General features: G+C 43.9%; 1 protein-coding gene across 2 annotated transcripts in view; it reads right to left on the bottom strand.

Annotated features, from left to right (window-relative positions):
• The window catches only part of LOC115139951 (FYVE, RhoGEF and PH domain-containing protein 5-like), a 44,866-nt gene that overhangs the window by 6,052 nt on the left and 17,643 nt on the right, over window positions 1-21,171 (bottom strand). For both annotated transcript variants that reach the window (XM_029677861.2, XM_029677869.2), the window contains exons 5-12: window positions 19,847-19,877; window positions 18,607-18,758; window positions 18,249-18,405; window positions 6,524-6,611; window positions 6,190-6,240; window positions 5,616-5,674; window positions 5,345-5,416; window positions 4,984-5,052 (exon numbers count right to left, since the gene is read on the bottom strand). In XM_029677861.2, the coding sequence (XP_029533721.1) occupies window positions 4,984-5,052; window positions 5,345-5,416; window positions 5,616-5,674; window positions 6,190-6,240; window positions 6,524-6,611; window positions 18,249-18,405; window positions 18,607-18,758; window positions 19,847-19,877 (679 nt within the window). The remainder of the gene's footprint in view (window positions 1-4,983; window positions 5,053-5,344; window positions 5,417-5,615; window positions 5,675-6,189; window positions 6,241-6,523; window positions 6,612-18,248; window positions 18,406-18,606; window positions 18,759-19,846; window positions 19,878-21,171) is intronic.

Genomic DNA, 21,171 nt, shown 5'->3' with positions numbered 1-21,171 from the left:
GAGTCAATCTGTATTTTGATTAAGACAATGAGCGAGCTAGGACGAACGTAATCAATATAACTATTTGTTCAGCACTTCTGAAATGTACAGCAACAGAACTAAGAAAATGGGCAGTTCTTACAGTATTCTCCCTGTACACCAAGTCAGAACCGTAGGATAAATAAAGGGGCATATAAGCAGACAATGAAAGCTCTTACAATAGTCAATGATTACATTTCTCTAAAACAGGTTATAGGCTACAGTAGAACAGTCATAACAGTAGGCGAAATTAAGAGGGGTTAAAATACCAAATGATTAGGGTGATGTTACTACACAACATACACTTAGTATGACTTTCTTAGCTACAGTATACATATCTCACTGGAATATTACATCCTTTATGAAGCAGCATACAATACATTTTTGGACTCACATTGTTGTGCTCGGCTCACTTGAACAGGACGAGTTAACAGTTGTTTTGAGCCCGGCACAAACCATGCTTCTGTCACGTTCGTCATAATGATCGGACCAAGGCGCAGCGTGCATAGAATTCCACATGTTTATTTAAATGAAACTCACCAACAAAAACAATAAACAGCAAACGAGACGTAACGACTGGAGTGCTCACAGGTACTACACAAAAACATAGTCAAGATCCCACAAATCACAATGGGGAAATGGCTACCTAAATATGATCCCCAATCAGAGACAACAATAAACAGCTGCCTCTAATTGGGAACCATACCAGGCCAACATAGACATATAATTCCCCTAGATAACCCACCCTTAATAAACAGCTCTCAATGGTCAGGGCGTGACAGCTTCATTGACAGCATGGCCAATGTTGAATGTTTATCATTTTAAACTTGGATTTGGGACCACACAGCCACTGTCACTGATTCCTTCCAAACCACTCGTTGAATTTGCGATTTCCAACTTGTTGTGTAATTTTTATGGCCGATGAGCACCGATATGTTTTATCTATAATTCCTCTTCAATATTTCTCTTCATATGACAAGGATTAAAAAGGATTTGCCAGTAGATTGTCGACTTGATTCATGATGATGACTGCTAGCTAAGATTGTGAAAGTATGACGTTGACATGATCAGTCCAATCAAAGCTACTGTGCCAATGACCTTGAGCCTTCTTGGATGGGCACTTCTATGGCAGGAGCCGAAGGGCTAGAATTTTCAATGTCCCCTCTTATACTTGGCAGTGACGTAAAGTCCCCATGAGTGACAGAACACTGAGGCAATCACATCGTAACGCTCCATATTTTCTGCTGGCTTGCCCCACCACCGCAGAAAGCACTGAGCTAGGCTGCCTGCATTTTGGAGCTGCCTTACTCAAGAAAACAAAAAAGAAACCATGTTTGTATGTGGCTTTATTAACTCAATTATATATATACTATTTTTTACATTGTTTGCAAACTGATACGTGACACGTTTAAATGCCAAAATAACATGCAAAACAGGCAAGCCCAAAAAATGTCTGCCCTGCCTGGCCTGAATGACAGGTCGCCTCTGGTTAAATGTGTCTCAATGTCAAAAATCAAGATTTCTCACTGTTTTTCTGACCGCATGACTTGACCAGTTAAAACTCTGGGCATGACTCATCACTCCACTGGGGTCCTAAGCACACCGTAACTCCACCTCCCGAGGAGAGTGGGAGATGTTACAGATTTTATCTCAGAAAAACAATAAATGGATTATAGTTGTGTGTGATCATGAGTGGACTGACTGCAGTGTTTTATTCTTAAATGTTAACGTGATTTCCTACAAGCAGTTCCTATAGTTTATCCTATAATACTTTAAATTACGTTTTATCCGGTTGGATAATATTTCCAAAATATGATTGAGTGAATCGTCTTAGTGCAAATCCCTGTAGTTGGACAACAGTGACCTAGAAAACCTTAAAGTTGACTCATTCTGGGTAGATGTAAACAAAGGTCATTGGTCATTCAAGAATAGGCATTTAGGATTATCTTTTCATTTTCACATAACAGATTTATTTCGTTAACTCTATTGTCGATCATTGTTTACCGTCACTGAGAGGCCTGTACATTTGAAAAAATAAGGAAGTCCCCTTTAACTCTGTAATTTTCCATCATATTAACCCATTCCTTGATTTAAGCTCTTTCTCTTCTTCTTCTGCCGACATCCCTCTCTCTCACTTTGAGATGGCAGAATCAGAGTGTTCTGTTGGCATAGTTACAGAGGGGGCTTTCACTGCCAGGCTGCTAAAGAATGGCCTGTCCGAAGTCGTTACTCTGTTTGGACTTATGGCTATATAAATAACACCCTCCTCCTCCTCACCCTCCTCCTCCTCAGACATGTCACCCCTACTACCATATCCTGTGTTGTGTGGGTGCTAAAGACTGGTATGTTCTTTTTAAAAGATTTTTAGGTGGGGGAGGTGGGTTGAATCTAAGAAATTGGCATGGCATGGTAAAACAATAGTAGGACATCCAAATTAATATCTACTGATATACATACAAAATAGATATCTAAATATAATTATGATTAGACAAACTAACATCAGGTTTAAACAGAGAGAGAAGCACGTTTAGTGTGTGTGGGTGTATTAAACAGAGAGAGAAGCATGTCTAGTGTGTGTGGGTGTATTAAACAGAGAGAGAAGCAGGTCTAGTGTGTGTGACTGTATTAAACAGAGAGAGAAGCAGGTCTAGTGTGTGTGACTGTATTAAACAGAGAGAGAAGCATGTCTAGTGTGTGTGACTGTATTAAACAGAGAGAGAAGCAGGTCTAGTGTGTGTGACTGTATTAAACAGAGAGAGAAGCAGGTCTAGTGTGTGTGTGTGTGTGTGTGTGTGTGTGTGTGTATGTGTGTGTGTGTGCTTATTAAACAGAGAGAAGCAGGTCTAGTGTGTGTGTATGTGTATTAAACAGAGAGAAGCAGGTCTAGATTGTGTGTGTGTGTGTGTGTGTGTGTGTGTGTGTGTGTGTGTGTGTGTGTGTGTGTGTATTGAACAGAGAGAAGCAGGTCTAGTGTGTGTGTGTGTATTAAACAGAGAGAAGCAGGTCTAGTGTGTGTGTGTGTGTATTAAACAGAGAGAAGCAGGTATAGTGTGTGTGTGTGTGTATTAAACAGAGAGAAGCAGGTCTAGTGTGTGTGTGTGTGTGCTTATTAAACAGAGAGAAGCAGGTCTAGTGTGTGTGTGTGTGTGTGTGTGTGTGTGCTTATTAAACAGAGAGAAGCAGGTCTAGTGTGTGTGTGTGTATTAAACAGAGAGAAGCAGGTCTAGTGTGTGTGTGACTGTATTAAACAGAGAGAAGCAGGTCTAGTGTGTGTGTGTGTGTGTGTGTGTGTGTGTGTGTATTAAACAGAGAGAAGCAGGTCTAGTGTGTGTGTGTGTGTGTGTGTGTATTAAACAGAGAGAAGCAGGTCTAGTGTATGTGTGTGTGTATTAAACAGAGAGAAGCAGGTCTAGTGTGTGTGTGGGGTATTCAACAGAGAGAAGCAGGTCTAGTGTGTGTGTGGGTGTGTGTGTATTAAACAGAGAGAAGCGGGTCTAGTGTGTGTGTGTATTAAACAGAGAGAAGCGGGTCTAGTGTGTGTGTGTGTGCATTAAACAGAGAGAAGCAGGCCTAGTGTGTGTGTGTGTGTGTGTGTGTGTGTGTGTGTGTGTGTGTGTGTGTGTGTGTATTAAACAGAGAGAAGCAGGTCTAGTGTGTGTGAGTGTGTGTGCATTAAACAGAGAGAAACAGGCCTAGTGTGTGTGTGTGGGTGTATTAAACAGAGAGAAGCGGGTCTAGTGTGTGTGTAGGTGTGTGTATTAAACAGATAGAAGCAGGTCTAGTGTGTGTGTGGGTGTATTAAACAGAGCGAAGCAGGTCTAGTGTGTGTGTGTGTGTGTGTGTGTGTGTGTGTGTGTGTGTGTGTTAAACAGAGAGAAGCAGGTCTAGTGTATGTGTGTGGGTGTATTAAACAGAGAGAAGCAGGTCTAGTGTGTGTGTGTGTATTAAACAGAGAGAAGCAGGTCTAGTGTGTGTGTGGGGTATTCAACAGAGAGAAGCAGGTCTAGTGTATGTGTGTGTGTATTAAACAGAGAGAAGCAGGTCTAGTGTGTGTGTGGGGTATTCAACAGAGAGAAGCAGGTCTAGTGTATGTGTGTGTGTATTAAACAGAGAGAAGCAGGTCTAGTGTGTGTGTGGGGTATTAAACAGAGAGAAGCAGGTCTAGTGTATGTGTGTGTGTATTAAACAGAGAGAAGCAGGTCTAGTGTGTGTGTGGGGTATTAAACAGAGAGAAGCAGGTCTAGTGTATGTGTGTGTGTATTAAACAGAGAGAAGCAGGTCTAGTGTGTGTGTGTGTGTATTAAACAGAGAGAAGCAGGTCTAGTGTATGTGTGTGTGTATTAAACAGAGAGAAGCAGGTCTAGTGTGTGTGTGGGGTATTAAACAGAGAGAAGCAGGTCTAGTGTATGTGTGTGTGTATTAAACAGAGAGAAGCAGGTCTAGTGTGTGTGTGGGGTATTAAACAGAGAGAAGCAGGTCTAGTGTATGTGTGTGTGTATTAAACAGAGAGAAGCAGGTCTAGTGTGTGTGTGGGGTATTAAACAGAGAGAAGCAGGTCTAGTGTATGTGTGTGTGTATTAAACAGAGAGAAGCAGGTCTAGTGTGTGTGTGGGTGCATGACGAGCGTTCCTGACCTTCCCCGTTCAGTCAGTAAAGAGCAGCTCAGGAAGCTGCCATTCAGAAACATCCTGCCAGGAAACCCTGCTCTCAATAGCAGGGTCTGTGTCTGGGAGGGCCATAGATATAGAGCAAACAGAACAGATCTGCTGCTTATCCTTTTCAGATGACATTTACATTGCAACAAGATGGTGCATAGTTGTGTAGTCTTAATGACAAGCACGGTGACCATGTTCAAATTTGAGAAAATTGTTATTTTAGATTTTTGGCCTAAAAGCTCTGTCCGTTATCTGCAGGTTTGTGACAGTGAGTCCCCTACCCTCCCTCCAAACAGGAAGTGACATTTACCAGAAACAGGTGGCGTGGCTGTCTGCACTTCCTGCTGACCTTCATCAGAGTGCCCTCCTTCACAAACACCTGAGTACAAAACACACACGCACATATAGTAGATGAAATGGCAATTAAGGACAGTGTGCCACATATGATAAGCAAGAGGGTTGGAGAGAGGGCTTTAAAGAGTGTGTGTGTCCGCTCTTCTCCACCCAGACACAGAGAGAGGGCCAGGGGATTTCCAGCTGACTGGTTATATAAAGGTCGACACGGGCGGGATGGAGAGGTAGAGGTTGGAGGGGGGAGAGGGTGTACCATTGCCCGGGGCCCTGGGCAGAAACAATGGTGTTATCAGGCAGGCAGACAGGACGGAGCTTACCCTGCCAGGCTGGAGCAGATCCCTCTGGCCTCCAACACTGTACTCTATGTTGACAAGACGTAGCAGGTTCTCCTGAGAAAGTGAGAAAGAGAGAGGAGGGAGAGACATGCCATGTTGAGCAATAACTACCAAATAACAACACTGCATGTGTGCACTCTCTCAAGCACTCTCACACACACACGCAGACACAAAACAAACATACACGCAACAAACACAAACACACACACAATAAACACACACTATGTTGAAAGACACTCATCTTGAAACTCACCCCATGTTTCAAACTGTCATTGGCTTGATCTGCAATGTCTGAGACTACCACCAGAGCAGCTGAGAGAGGAGACAGTGACAAGACAGAAGCAACGAGTTGTCGTTAACGCAAAATGAAACACATCAGACACACAGAGAACCAGATAGGGACATGTTCACCAGAGACTATTCTCATATTTCATGAGGTGTTCATTCCAGCCTTGTCCCCCATACACATACAGAGAGATAACATCCCTACAATTTTCCTCCTACACACACACACACACACACACACACATCATCTGGGCTGGAAGTGGCTTTTCTAGTAGCTAGAGATAGCACAGTGGTTAACCCACTCATGAATTACTCATACATCACACAGAGACAAGAGAGCCAAAATGGTTACCTAGTGATTTACACACCAACACAAATACACAGAAAAACAGACAAAATGGCTCCCTAGTAAGGTAAGAATGCCAAATAAATCCCTTATAAACACATAGAAACAGAACTGACATGGCCCTCTTGTGAATAACACAATGCAGAGTAAATAGGTGCTATACATGGCTAGGGCTTACAACAGAGCCCCACTGTACCTTGTGTGTCTTCGTATTCTTTGGAGTCTGGGGAGAGGTTGTTGAGGTAATCTGGAGCAGGAGGAAAACAAGCAGCAGCAATTGAGAAAAGACTCAAACAAAGTGAAAGACACATGACCATTAATAAAACCCCGGTACAATCAGACATAATGAGATCAATTTCATCTGAAGACTGTCTGATGTATAAATGTGTACGTTATGACATACTTTTACACACACACACACACCCACCCACCCACACACACACACACACACACCCACCCACCCACCCACCCACCCACACACACACACACACACACACACACACCCACACAACACACACGCAAACACTTACCGGTGAGGAGCATGCGGTATTGAGCCACACGTACGATGACCTGCAGAAGCTGGTGTTTCAGAGAGACATTGTCACCTGCTGGACTCTGCTGCTGGGACAGACAGACACACACTCAGTACTGGGCCTCACCTACACCCATGTTACTGATACACATCGCACAAAACTATTTCCTATGTCCATATCATCCCAAAATGTCTTAAGAGAAACATTGACCAAATTAGCTGTTGCACTGACAGACGAAGTAGAGACAGAGAAAAGAAAGAGAGAAAAAGAGATGGTGGGAAGAGATATTTCAGCAGAATCCCAAGTCACTTATGTGGCGAGCCAGGACCAATAACTCAACAGAGTGCTGGTCAGCATTCATAGTCCCCTGCTCAAACATCCCCATACACTTGTACTCTTACACACACAAACAAGCATGTACACACACACAGACACACACACACACATGCACACCCTATTTCATACTACCCACACAAACAGAATGGATCACAAATCAAGTCCTGGCAGAGAAATATGTTGATTTGATAAGGGAGAGCTAGCCAGCAGCAATGCAACCAAACACACACACACACACACACACACACACACACACACACACACACACACACACGAGTGGCGAGCGATTAACCAAATGCCAGTTCTTTTTCATTTTTTAAACAACTAATTGACTGACGTCGGTTCAATTATTTGAATTCCATTTTGTACGTTTTTTTCGGTGAGCTCAATGCACAGTTTCTCTAGAGAGAAATCAGATCAAGCTCGAACTGTGCGATGTAGTACAGACTTGTTTAGCACAGGAAACATGGACATGAACTACCATGGCCATAAAACACTGTGCGTCTACTTGTCCAGTCGTTGTGGGACAGACATGGAGAGAAGAGACAGAATAAAGCACGATGGAGAGGGATACAGAGCAGTTGCTTCGTGAGGTATCTCTACCTGAAAATACATGACCTAAGTGATTGATAGTTGGTATTCAGCAGTCATAAAGTATGCCTCATTTACTTTTAAGAACTACTAAAATAGTGATTTTGTCAGACAGCTTTAAGCAGCAGCTCTTTTGAGATGAGATGATGACTTGGGATGAAATAATAAAGTCATCAAATAAAACAAATGTAATAACAACTGAAATATTTTATTAACGTGATGTAAATATGAATAAATGATGGTTAATAAGTAATAAGCAGTAATTGGCAGTCACTACCATCATGGGACTTTTATGAATTGTTTTATTCTGTGATTATTTTTTAATAAATTAACCGAAACCAAACTGCCGTCAAAAAGCACTGATTGCTCAGCACTAACACATACACAGAACACACAAGACGTGGATGTCGATTATGGCAGCCCTCCGCACCTCTCTGATTCAGAGGGGCTGGGTTAAATGCAGAAGACATATTTGAGTTGAATGCATTCAGTTGTACAACTGACTAGATATCCCCCTTTCCCTTTCCACACACACACAGTTGTAGCATACTGTACAGTAACACCAACCATATCAACTTCATCTGTTTCAGTTCACACAGGAGATTCATCATGGTGACTGTACATGATACACACAGGAGCTTCATCATGGTGACTGTACATGATACACACAGGAGATTCATCATGGTGACTGTACATGATACACACAGGAGATTCATCATGGTGTCTGTACATGATACACACAGGAGATTCATCATGGTGACTGTACATGATACACACAGGAGATTCATCATGGTGTCTGTACATGATACACACAGGAGATTCATCATGGTGACTGTACATGATACACACAGGAGATTCATCATGGTGACTGTACATGATACACACAGGAGATTCATCATGGTGACTGTACATGATACACACAGGAGATTCATCATGGTGTCTGTACATGATACACACAGGAGCTTCATCATGGTGACTGTACATGATACACACAGGAGATTCATCATGGTGACTGTACATGATACACACAGGAGCTTCATCATGGTGACTGTACATGATACACACAGGAGATTCATCATGGTGTCTGTACATGATACACACAGGAGATTCATCATGGTGACTGTACATGATACACACAGGAGATTCATCATGGTGACTGTACATGATACACACAGGAGCTTCATCATGGTGACTGTACATGATACACACAGGAGATTCATCATGGTGTCTGTACATGATACACACAGGAGATTCATCATGGTGACTGTACATGATACACACAGGAGATTCATCATGGTGTCTGTACATGATACACACAGGAGATTCATCATGGTGACTGTACATGATACACACAGGAGATTCATCATGGTGACTGTACATGATACACACAGGAGATTCATCATGGTGACTGTACATGATACACACAGGAGATTCATCATGGTGTCTGTACATGATACACACAGGAGATTCATCATGGTGTCTGTACATGATACACACAGGAGCTTCTGATGGGAGATCCGTTAGAGGGAATGGGCAGAGAGAGGGGGAGGAGGGCTCTTTCTCTCATCCCAGATTCATTCAACACTCATCCTCTATAAGGCTGGAGTATCAACTTCTGAAGGTGGCATAAGCATCAATAGGACTGTTATTCTACACAGCCTGAAGATCAATACTCTCCTATACCCAGAATGCACCATGCTCCATTTTTAGCTACAGTATGGATGTCAATGAAGACACTAGAAGTACACTACAATCAACTCCTTATAATGTACTGCAAGGCAATGCCGTCAATGCATGCAATATAAACTGGAGCATGCAGATATCCAGAGATGTTTGCACTTATCCAATATGCACGGTAGCTCACACACTCATGGATAGCTCATGGTTGCTTACGATCTGAATGATTTTGACAGAAACCCGACCCCTTCAATACTTCCCCTTTGCTGTGGTTTCTACAATCATGTTCAACTCTGTGGTTACAGTGGTGCTACTGAAGAAGAGGACTACAGACCAACACCTCAACCATTCAAAGCCTGGCAATTACAATACATGTTGATGTGGTTAATAAAACAGACTCCTTTCGGTCGTTCTGCTTTGTGAATGGAGTTATCTTGCTCAATGGATCTTGCTTAATGTATGTATGAAGATCTTTACTTTGTCCATTCTAAAAGCCAAACAAAGCAAATGAGATAGGAACTGTGTTCATTGACATTCAGACATTTCCAACATGTCACCGATGAGGCAACACTTCATCTAATCTTATAGGATGATGACTTGAAGAAAAAGGTTTTCTTTATCAAAAGGAAAAACAGAATAAGATCTTATACGTGTAATACATTTGATTTCAAAATATGCCTGTGTACAGTATTAACATTATCTGTCCACTTCTTGATCTTGTGACTTATGGCTGAAACTCAAACGAGCTGCCTGTGAAAACCAGAATCTGATTTAAAGCTGAAACCCAGCTGGATAGACAGTAGTTAGATCACCAGGCCATTCGGTTCTCATACCCTGTTCCTGTACTGACCCTCAGACTAAACCTGACAGCATCACATGGACTAAACTCTAGGATGCAAAGAGACCTGAGATGTCATTAACCCAGAGTGATCTCTAAAGAGACAGAGTGGAGATGTTTGATACTGTGAACTCTCCTGGAAACCTCTGTCCTCCTCTCAGAGCTCACTGAGAAGGATCAGGGAGATTACAGGTGTATAATCAATATTATAAACTGGGTGGATTGAGCACTGAATGCTGATTGGCTGACAGCCGTGGTACATCAGACCATATACCATGGGTTTGAAAAAAAAACACATTTTTTTACTGCTCTAATTCCGTTGGTAAACAGTTTATAATAGCAATAAGGCACCTCAGGGGTTTGTGGTATATGGCCAATATACCACAGCTAAGGGCTGGGTCCAGGCACTCCGCGTTGCGTCGTGCGTAGGAACTGCCCTTAGCCGTGGTATATTGGACATATACCACACCTCCTCGGGCCTAATTGCTTAAATAGAGAATACAGAGACATCACTCTTTATGTTAAAGGTAAGACACCTTATTCTGATCTAGCCTTTTCATTTATTTGTATGTATATTTAATTTCATTTTAAATAATACATTTTACACCAAATCCATTGGAAAGTCAAGACATCATGATTACGAAACGCTTCTGCAAAGGATGTCAATTGTCACTAAAATACAGGGTCTCTATCTGATTCCCTGACCAGAGCCATTATCATACATCTCTGTCCCAGATCTGGCAGTAACATAGAGTATAGCCTACTAGACCAAACAAAATGTCTTCATTAACACTCATGACAACGATTATCATTTGAAAGGCATTGAAATATCGTGCCTCTAGAAAGTGGCCAGTCATACCTGTTGTAACAGTGCCTCTGTATAAGTGCCTCTTTCAATGGTCCTTTGAGCCGGATGATGACTGAACCAAAGACAGGTGAAAAGGAAATGGAGGCGGAGAGGGAAGAATTGTCTCCACTGGAAGGAAGAAGAGAGGAGGAGAGAGCAGCTGAGGGAAAGGTCTTGGAACAAAGGAAATATCCAGGAGCTAAGCCTAAAGCAACAAAGGCTTCATCCTCAACTACCAGCTGCACCAGAAGAACCAGGCAAGCACCTGGTTATCTTAAGGATTATGTGGTCGAGGTTCCGACATCAAAGGGCAAGCCCACCAGAGCTCAAAGAGTTGATGGATCAACTATACGTTTCAGCCATCAACCATCTCCTTTGAGCCAAGGACTGGAAACTGCTTTGGAGCAGGAAAGTGGTCTACGTGAAGAACCTATGGAGGAGGTAACTCCCACCGCACAGGTCGACCAGCTTCCAGAGGCAGGCTCCGCTCACCCCTTAACTAATGGGAAATCGTCGAAGCACTCTAGACGCAGTGGGAGTTCGACCAGTGGATACCCCTTTGGAAGTGGCCATGGCAGCCGCCATTCACTAGCCCTCAGCGATTCACAGACCGCTGTCCTACAAGAGAGGATGAAACTATTAGCTTTGGAAGAAATTGAGCGTCAGATTGAGGAGGAACGACAGGCTGACGAACGATGTCACCAATTGGATGTGCAGGCCCGTAGAGCTCTACAGGTACGGGAATTCATTGCCAAGGACCTGGCACAGCAGCGACGGCACCGTCAAGACAGAAGGGAATTGGAGGAGGCACGGATGGTCTCATCCTTCCTGGAGAGGAACGAACAGGGAGTTGACCTGACCACCCCTCCACATGGACCTGAACTGTCTGCCTTTCTTTCCCAATCTGCCCCTCTGGTACAGCATGGCACACAGTCCTCGGAGGCTCCGGGGTCAACAGCCAACACGGAGCACGGGAGACAGGCCGCTCCGCTAGTGACACAAGTTAGCATTCCTCCATCTGGACAAAGCAACACTCCTTCGCCTTTCCGCCAATTACCAACCAAGGCAAATCGTTCCTTTCGTCCAGGGCCAGGCCAGTCCTCAAACAACAGGTCGGAGGGATCTCGCCCAATTCCGGCTGCCACAAATGGAGGGTCTGGGACAGTAGGGGACAGGCCCAATGAGGCCACAGTGGGCTCATCAGAAGTCCCGGGTTTATCCTTCACGCAACCAGAAGAGGGAGCCAACATTATGAAACTTCTAGTAGCCTCAGCCTATGGAATTCCCAGACCCAAACTGCCATACTTTGAAAATGGAAAGGAGAGTGAATTTGTCCTTTTGGAAATGGCATTGGAGAGTCTACTGGGTATTCACAGTCATCTGTCAGAACGCTACAAATACCAAGTACTAATGGATCATTTGCGGTTTCCCAGTGCATACAGGCTGGCCCAATCCTTTATGCACTCCGCAACACCATACACTGCAGCTCTCCAGGCCCTGAAGGCGAGATATGGTGAGCCACGTCAGCTAGTCCAGAATGAACTAAACAACATCCTGAACACGTCTCCAATTAAAATGGGAGACCATGCTGCCTTCCAAGAATTCTCCCTGGCTGTCCAATCCCTGACCTCGATGCTCCAATCCGTTGAAGGAGAAGACGGGAACGAGCTTAAATGTGGCTCCCACGTGGACAGGCTTCTTAGCAAACTTCCAGTGTACCTCAGAGACAGTTTCATTGAACATTGTTTGAATAAGGGCATCCTGAAAGAGGGCTCGAGAAGCACCTATGCTCTCAGAGACCTGGCCGCATGGTTGGAGGTGAAGGCAAAGGCGAAGAGCATCGCTCACCAGGCCACAATCTCCGCCATAGCCACAGGGGGAAGGAAGGAGTTTGAACGCCAGCAGGGACAGAAAAGGCCAAATCCCACTACCATGTACTTAAATAGTGAGGCCGGGGAGGAACACAGGAAGAAGACCCCTCTCAAGAGCAAGAACATCAAATTCCAGCCTTACTGCCCATATTGCAATAGTAAGGGGCACTTCCTTGGCTCATGCCCCAGGGTTAAAAAGCTCACTCAAACTCAATTGAAGGCCTGGATCACTTCAGGCGAGCGATGCTACAAGTGTGCCCGTAGTCATAAGGCAGAGACCTGCACATTGAGGAAACCCTGCAACCGCTGTAAAGAAATCCATCTCACCGTGTTGCATAATGTAATTCCACAAGCACAGAAGGAGCAGAGTATGCTCATGGTAGGAGCTGCAAAGGAGCTGTACCTCGACCAGCAGAACCGGTCTCCAAGGGTGAAAAAAACATTGATCATCTCCTCTCACATTATAGACCAACCCATTCAACCACCATATCTACCAACACCCAACCAACAACAACCACTACCCAACCAACAACAACCACTACCTAATTTTAATTTTTAATTTTACCTTTATTTAACCAGGCAAGTCAGTTAAGAACACGTTCTTATTTTCAATGACGGCCTGGGAACAGTGGGTTAACTGCCTGTTCAGGGGCAGAACGACAGATTTGTACCTCGTCAACCTTCTGGTTACTAGTCCAACACTCTAACCACTAGGCTACCCTGCCGCCCCTAACCAACAACCACTACCCAACAAACAAAAATCACCACCAAACCAACAACAAACACTACCCAACCAACAACAACCACTACCCAACAAACAAAAATCACCACCAAACCAACAACAAACACTACCCAACCAACAACCACTACCCAACCAGCAACAACCACTAACTAACCAACCAACAACAACCACTACCCAACCAACAACATCCACTACCCAACCAACAACCACCAAACCACCATATCTAACAACACCCAACAAACAACAACCACTAACCAACCAACAACAACACCTACCCAACCAAAAACCACCCAACCAACAACAACCACTACCCAACCACCAACAACCTCTACCCAACCAACAACAATCACCACCCACCCACCCATCCAACCAACAACAACCAACCAACATAACCAACAATAACCACCTAACCAACAACTACTACCCAACAAACAACAACCACCTAACCAACAACAACCACCTAACCAACAACCACCACCCAACCAACAACAACCACCCAACCAACAACAACCATCCAACCACCATATCTAACAACATCCAACCAACAACAACCACTACCCAACCAAAAACCACCCAACCAACAACAACCACTACCCAACTAACAACAACCTCTACCCAACCAACAACAACCAACCAACAACAACCAACATAACCAACAACAACCACCCACCCAACCAACAACAACCACTCAACCAACAACAACCACCTAACCAACCACCACCACCCAACCAACAACAACCACCCAACCAACAACAACCGCCTAATCAACAAAAACCACCCAACCACAACCACAACAACCACTACCCAACCAACATCAATCACCACTGAACCAATAACCACTAAACCAACCAACAACAACCACTACCAAACCAACAACAACAACAACCACTACCAAACCAACAACAACCACTACCCAACCAACAACCACCCAACCACCATATCTACCAACACCCAACCAACAACAACCACTACCCAACCAACAACAACCACCTAACCAACAACCACCACCCAACCAACAACAACCACCCAACCAACAACCACCACCCAACCAACCAACAACAACCACCCAACCAACAACCACCACCCAACCAACCAACAACAACCACTGAACCAACAACAACCACCCAACCAACAACAATAACCACCCAACAACAACCACCCAACCAACAACAACTACCCAACCAACAACCACTACCTAACCAACAACAACCACTACCCAACCAAAAACAACCACTACCCAACCAACAACCACCCAACCACCATATCAACCACTACCCAACCAACAACAATAACCACCCACCCAACCAACAACAACCAACCAACAACAACCAACATAACCAACAATAACCACCCAACCAACCAACAACAACCACCCAACCAACAACAACCACCTGACCAACAACAACCACCTAAAAAACAACAACCATCACCCAACCAACAACCAACAACCACCACCCAAACCACAACCACCACCCAACCAACAACCACCACCCAAACCACAACCACCACCCAACCAATAACCACCACAGAACCAACAACAACCACCCAACAACAACCACCTAATCAACAAAAACCACCCAACCACTACCCAACCAACATCAATCAGCACCGAACCAACAACCACTACCCAACCAACAACAGCCACTACCCAACCAACAACAACCACTACCAAACCAACAGCAGCCACTACCCAACCAACAACAGCCACTACCCAACCAACAACCGCCCAACCACCATATCTACCAACACCCAACCAACAACAACCACCACCCAACCAACAACAACCACCCAATCAACAACAACCACCCAACCACCATATCTACCAACACCCAACCAACAACAACCACTACCCAACCAACAACAACCACCTAACCAACAACCACCACCCAACCAACAACAACCACCCAACCAACAACCACCACCCAACCAACCAACAACAACCACTGAACCAACAACAACCACCCAACCAACAACAATAACCACCCAACAACAACCACCCAACCAACAACAACTACCCAACCAAAAACCACTACCTAACCAACAACAACCACTACCCAACCAAAAACAACCACTACCCAACCAAAAACAACTACCCAACCACCATATCAACCACTACCCAACCAACAACAATAACCACCCACCCAACCAACAACAACCAACCAACAACAACCAACATAACCAACAATAACCACCCAACCAACCAACAACAACCACCCAACCAACAACAACCACCTGACCAACAACAACCACCTAAAAAACAACAACCATCACCCAACCAACAACCAACAACCACCACCCAAACCACAACCACCACCCAACCAACAACCACCACCCAAACCACAACCACCACCCAACCAATAACCACCACAGAACCAACAACAACCACCCAACAACAACCGCCTAATCAACAAAAAACCACCCAACCACTACCCAACCAACATCAATCAGCACCGAACCAACAACCACTATCCAACCAACAACAGCCACTACCCAACCAACAACAACCACTACCAAACCAACAGCAGCCACTACCCAACCAACAACCGCCCAACCACCATATCTACCAACACCCAACCAACAACAACCACCACCCAACCAACAACAACCACCCAATCAACAACAACCACCCACCCAACCAACAACAACCACCCAACCAACCAACAACCACCCAACCAACAACAACCACCCAACCAAAAACTACCAGCCAACCAACAACAAATGCCCAACCAACGACAATAACCACCCAACAACAACCACCCAACCAACAACAACCGCTTGATCAACAAAAAACATCCAACCAACAACAACCACTACCCAACCAACAACAACCAACCAGTAACAACCACCCAACCAACAACAACCACCTAACCAACAACCACCACCCAACCAACAACAACCACCCAACCAACAACAACCACCCAACCAACAACCACTACCCAACCAATAGCAACCACTACCCAACCAACAACAACCACTACCCAACAAACAACCATTACCCAACCAACAACACCACTACCCAACAAACAACAACCACCCAACCAACAACAACCACCCAAACAAAAACAACCACCCAACCAACAAGCATAGGTAAGTGCCAATACATAATTACATACTAATTATGATATAGCAACTCCATGAGAACATTATAATACAATTTCAGAAGGAACTATTTTACACACATACACATGGTTTGGTATTGCATGTACAGTAACTTTTTAACAGAGACCAGACACCTCCTGTACTTATCCTTTAGTATTGTGTCAGTGCTCATTGCGGTCATCATGGTTATAACAGTCATTGTGGTTATAGCAGTCATCGTGGTTACAGCAGTCATCGTGGTTACAGCAGTCACCGTGGTTACAGCAGTCACCGTGGTTATAGCAGTCATCATGGTTACAGCAGTCATCGTGGTTACAGCAGTCATCGTGGTTACAGCAGTCATCGTGGTTATAGCAGTCATCGTGGTTACAGCAGTCATCGTGGTTATAGCTTTCACTGTGGTTATAGCAGTCACTGTGGTTATAGCAGTCACTGTGGTTATAGCAGTCATTGTGGTTATAGCAGTCATTGTGGTTATAGCAGTCATTGTGGTTACAGCAGTCATCGTGGTTATAGCAGTCATCGTGGTTATAGCAGTCATCGTGGTGACAGCAGTTATTGTGGTTCTAGCAGTTATTGTGGTTCTAGCAGTTATTGTGGTTCTAGCAGTCATCGTGGATATAGCAGTCATCGTGGATATAGCAGTCATCGTGGTTACAGCAGTCATCGTGGTTTTTGCAGTCATTGTGGTTGTAGCAGTCATCGTGGTTACAGCAGTCATTGTGGTTATAGCAGTCACTGTGGTTATAGCAGTCACTGTGGTTATAGCAGTCATTGTGGTTATAGCAGTCATTGTGGTTATAGCAGTCATTGTGGTTATAGCAGTCATCGTGGTTATAGCAGTCATCGTGGTTATAGCAGTCATCGTGGATATAGCAGTCATCGTGGTTATAGCAGTCATCGTGGTTACAGCAGTCATCGTGGTTACAGCAGTCATCGTGGTTACAGCAGTTATTGTGGATATAACATTGTTACTGAAGAAGAGGAGCAGAGCAGCTGGACCAGATGTCAAACAGTCACAGTCTGATGATGTGAATTACAATATGTTAATTCAAACTGAAACTGTCAATATCAGATAACTTTTAAGTTTATGCCTACATTTAGCATATTTAGTTGTTTTTTATAAGTTTATTTTTTTGTTCTATGATATTGTATATCAGGTTTTATCTATCTTTCGTTTGGTACTTTTAGGTCTATTTCTGATGTGTCCTTTTTAAAACCAAGTGAAGTGGGTGTCGTTAAGTGGGTCGATTTTCTCAAAGCATAAAGCTAATATGTATTTTATTGTATTGAGTTTAAATGAAACAAGTAAATGATGTAAACTGGGTTATTATCTGTCATTAGTTATTATCTGTCATGTGTATGGGTGCATACTGCATAGAATAAGAGCTGGAAATTAAACAATGTAATCAACATACACCTGATTAAAAGTAAGAATGATATTCCACAGAAAAGTCCCCTCTTCAGCAGAGACAGAATGATGGCCTGCAGCTCCCTGCCACATGATGTGTTTTAGGTGGCATAGCATGACATTCTCACACTCATCTAACATTGTGCACGGAAAGCTGAAACTGGCTAACAAATAGCTCACTGTGGGTTCAGAGCCTGCACACAGAGAGAAACCTAAGAGAAACCTCCCGTGTCTTCTCTGGTCTTATTCAAAAACAGTGTGTTTGCTATGAACAGTCCTGACATGACTTTAAACAGCCCTGCTGTCTGACCTCATACTGGCTGACGATGGCTGAGAAGGCGGGCGAGGTCCGGCAGCTTTCGTCCAGCAGGCTCATGCTGCGGTCGTAGTGACCAATGTAGGCCGTGAAGACCACAAACTCCAACTTCCTGGATAGGATGACATCCGCAATCCTCTGGCTCTCTTCCCTGAAGGAAGAGAAAGAATGGAATGAAGAAACATGAGGGATTGCACACTAGACACTGTGCTCAGTATGCAGCAGACACATGGTCCATCTGATCTGATGAATGACCTCTGTGCTGCATTAATGTGTGTTCTGTCGGTCATAAGTACTGTGTGTGTCGGCTGTGTGGGTGTGTGTGTGTGTGGTGTAGTCTGCAGTGTCTCACCACTGTCGGATGCGGTTCTCTAACTCGGTGAGGATTCTGCGGTGCAGAGTGTAAACATCAGGCAGCTTGTTGAGGATCTCCCTTAGCCTCTCCTCCTCCAGCACAGGATCCCCCTCATCCCCTACTGCAGCCCCCACCGCCTCCCTGAAGTCCTGACACAGAGATGAACATGATTTGATTATTGGAGTTATTAACATACTGTATATGACACACACTAATTTTATGAAGTCAATCAGTGCTGCCAGCCCAACGGTTGGAAGAGTCCTCCATTCACACAACAAAAATGTGAATTTCTGAGCATTATGTCGATCTGTCTGGCTGTCCTCCATGATATCTATTTTTAGACAGACTGCTAATGACTGCATGAGGCAGCCAGTTAGCTCCTATAATGTACAGAGCCAGAGCACTAAATTCTCTCCATAAGCCATAAGATGTAGGCCAGCTATGGTACATGTATGTTTACTTGCCTACATATACAGAAGAATAGCGCAGTACCCTATCAATGACTGCAATAGGGGCATTGCCATATTTTGATGGAATTTTCATTACATCTTATGATTACGTCTCTGATCACAACAACAGGTTCTCTTCTTTTCACCCAGAAATTATACACACTAAAATTGCTGTGTCAATCCATTAACCATGTTGAGCTGACCCACTTTTTGAAGCGCCATACCAACCCCACCCTGGTTTCTCAGGAGAGGGGTGACAGACATTGTGATGTAATGTAGAGAGAAGTGCACCGAGATGAACTTTGACCCCAGAAGGGTTGCATTCCAAATCGCTTGCCTTCTTCTTGAAATGTGCAATGAACCACTTACCCTCCCCTAAAATAGGATAGTTTCTCTGCTACTAAAAACACTTCCACAGCTAGTGCAGACAGCACTGTTCTCCAGTCTGTAGGTAACCCTCCATTACATCATTCAAAGCCATCCCAATGATTCTATCTTGTCTCTGATTCACACGATTTGACTTTCCACAGACCAAAAAGTACTGTTTGCCATTTGAAATCATGGCTACTAGTGTTCCGACTACTATACTGTTGTACCAAGTACCAAACATATCCCTGTAGATTACCATCCTAACCCTTACTCCACATCTTCTGTATCTCTCTCCTACCCAGCTCATAGGGGCACTAAAAGACGACAGGTAGCTTTCTTGGAGCAGATTTTGCCCCATGAAAGTAAGGGAAAATCCATCAATAAAGACATGTCAAGTTCAAAGACTTCTTGATACATACCACCTGGAGAAGCTTGAGGGCTTTCACATGTCTGCAGAGAGAGAAATTGAGGCACTGTCAGGTTTCCATGTGCAGACAAATGTAAAAATGCATCAATGTCCAGGTTATTAAGGTGAAATGAACACAACAATGTTACAGAGTTACTGTGATGGTGATCATTAGTGTTCTATGTTAGTGGTTCCCAAACGTTTTATAGTCCCGTACCCCTTCAAACATTCAACCTCCAGCTGCGTACCCCCTCTAGCACCAGGGTCAGCGCACTCTCAAATGTTGTTTATTGCCATCATTGTAAGCCTGCCACACACACACTATACGATACATTTATTAAACATAAGAATGAGTGTGTGTTTTTGTCACATCCCGGGTCGTGGGAAGTGATAAAGAGATCGTATAGGACCAGGGCACAAATAAAAATATATTAATAACCTTATTTGTTAATCGAAAATTGTGAATAACTCACCACAGGTTAATGAGAAGATTATACTTGAAAGGATGACCATAACTCTGCAATGTTGGGATGTATTGGAGAGAGTCTCAGTCTTAGATCATTTTCCACACACAGCCTGTGCCTGAATTTAGTTTTCATGCTAGTGAGGGCCAAAAATCCATTCTCACATATGTACATGGTTGCAAAGAGCATCAGTGTCTTAACAGCGTGATTTGCCAAGGCAGGATTCTCTGAGCACAGCCCTATTCAGAAATAAATCAATTCAATTTTCACAGAACCGCTTGTTGCAATTTCGATGAGGCTCTTTTGTTCAGATATCGGTAAGTGGACTGGAGGCAGGACATGAAAGGGATAACGAATCCAGTTGTTTGTGTCATCCTTTCGGGAAAGTACCTGCGTAATTGCGCACCCAGCTCACTCAGGTGCTTCGATATATCACATTTGACATTGTCCGTAAGCTTGAGTTCATTTGCACACAAAAAAATCATACAATGATGTAAAGACCTGTGTTGTCCTTGTTAATGCAGACAGAGAAGAGCTCCAACTTCTTAATCATAGCCTCAATTTTGTCCCGCACATTGAATATAGTTGCGGAGAGACCCTGTAATCCTAGATTCAGATCATTCAGGTGAGAAAAAACATCACCCAGATAGGCCAGTCGTGTGAGAAACTCTCATCATGCAAGCGGTCAGACAAGTGAATATTATGGTCAGTAAAGACAACTTTAAGCTTGTCTCTCAATAAAAAAAACATGTCAATACTTTGCCAATGATAACTAGCGCACTTCTTTCTGTATGTTGTTAAAGCGTTACATGGTCGCTGGCCATATCATTGCATAATGCAGAAAATACACAAGAGTTCAGGGGCCTTGCTTTAA

This window comes from Oncorhynchus nerka, linkage group LG2 (assembly GCF_034236695.1).
Source record: "Oncorhynchus nerka isolate Pitt River linkage group LG2, Oner_Uvic_2.0, whole genome shotgun sequence".
Taxonomy (NCBI): Eukaryota; Metazoa; Chordata; class Actinopteri; order Salmoniformes; family Salmonidae; genus Oncorhynchus; species Oncorhynchus nerka.
Note: the sequence above shows the minus strand (reverse complement) of the source record. Positions and strands in the feature narration are given on the sequence as shown.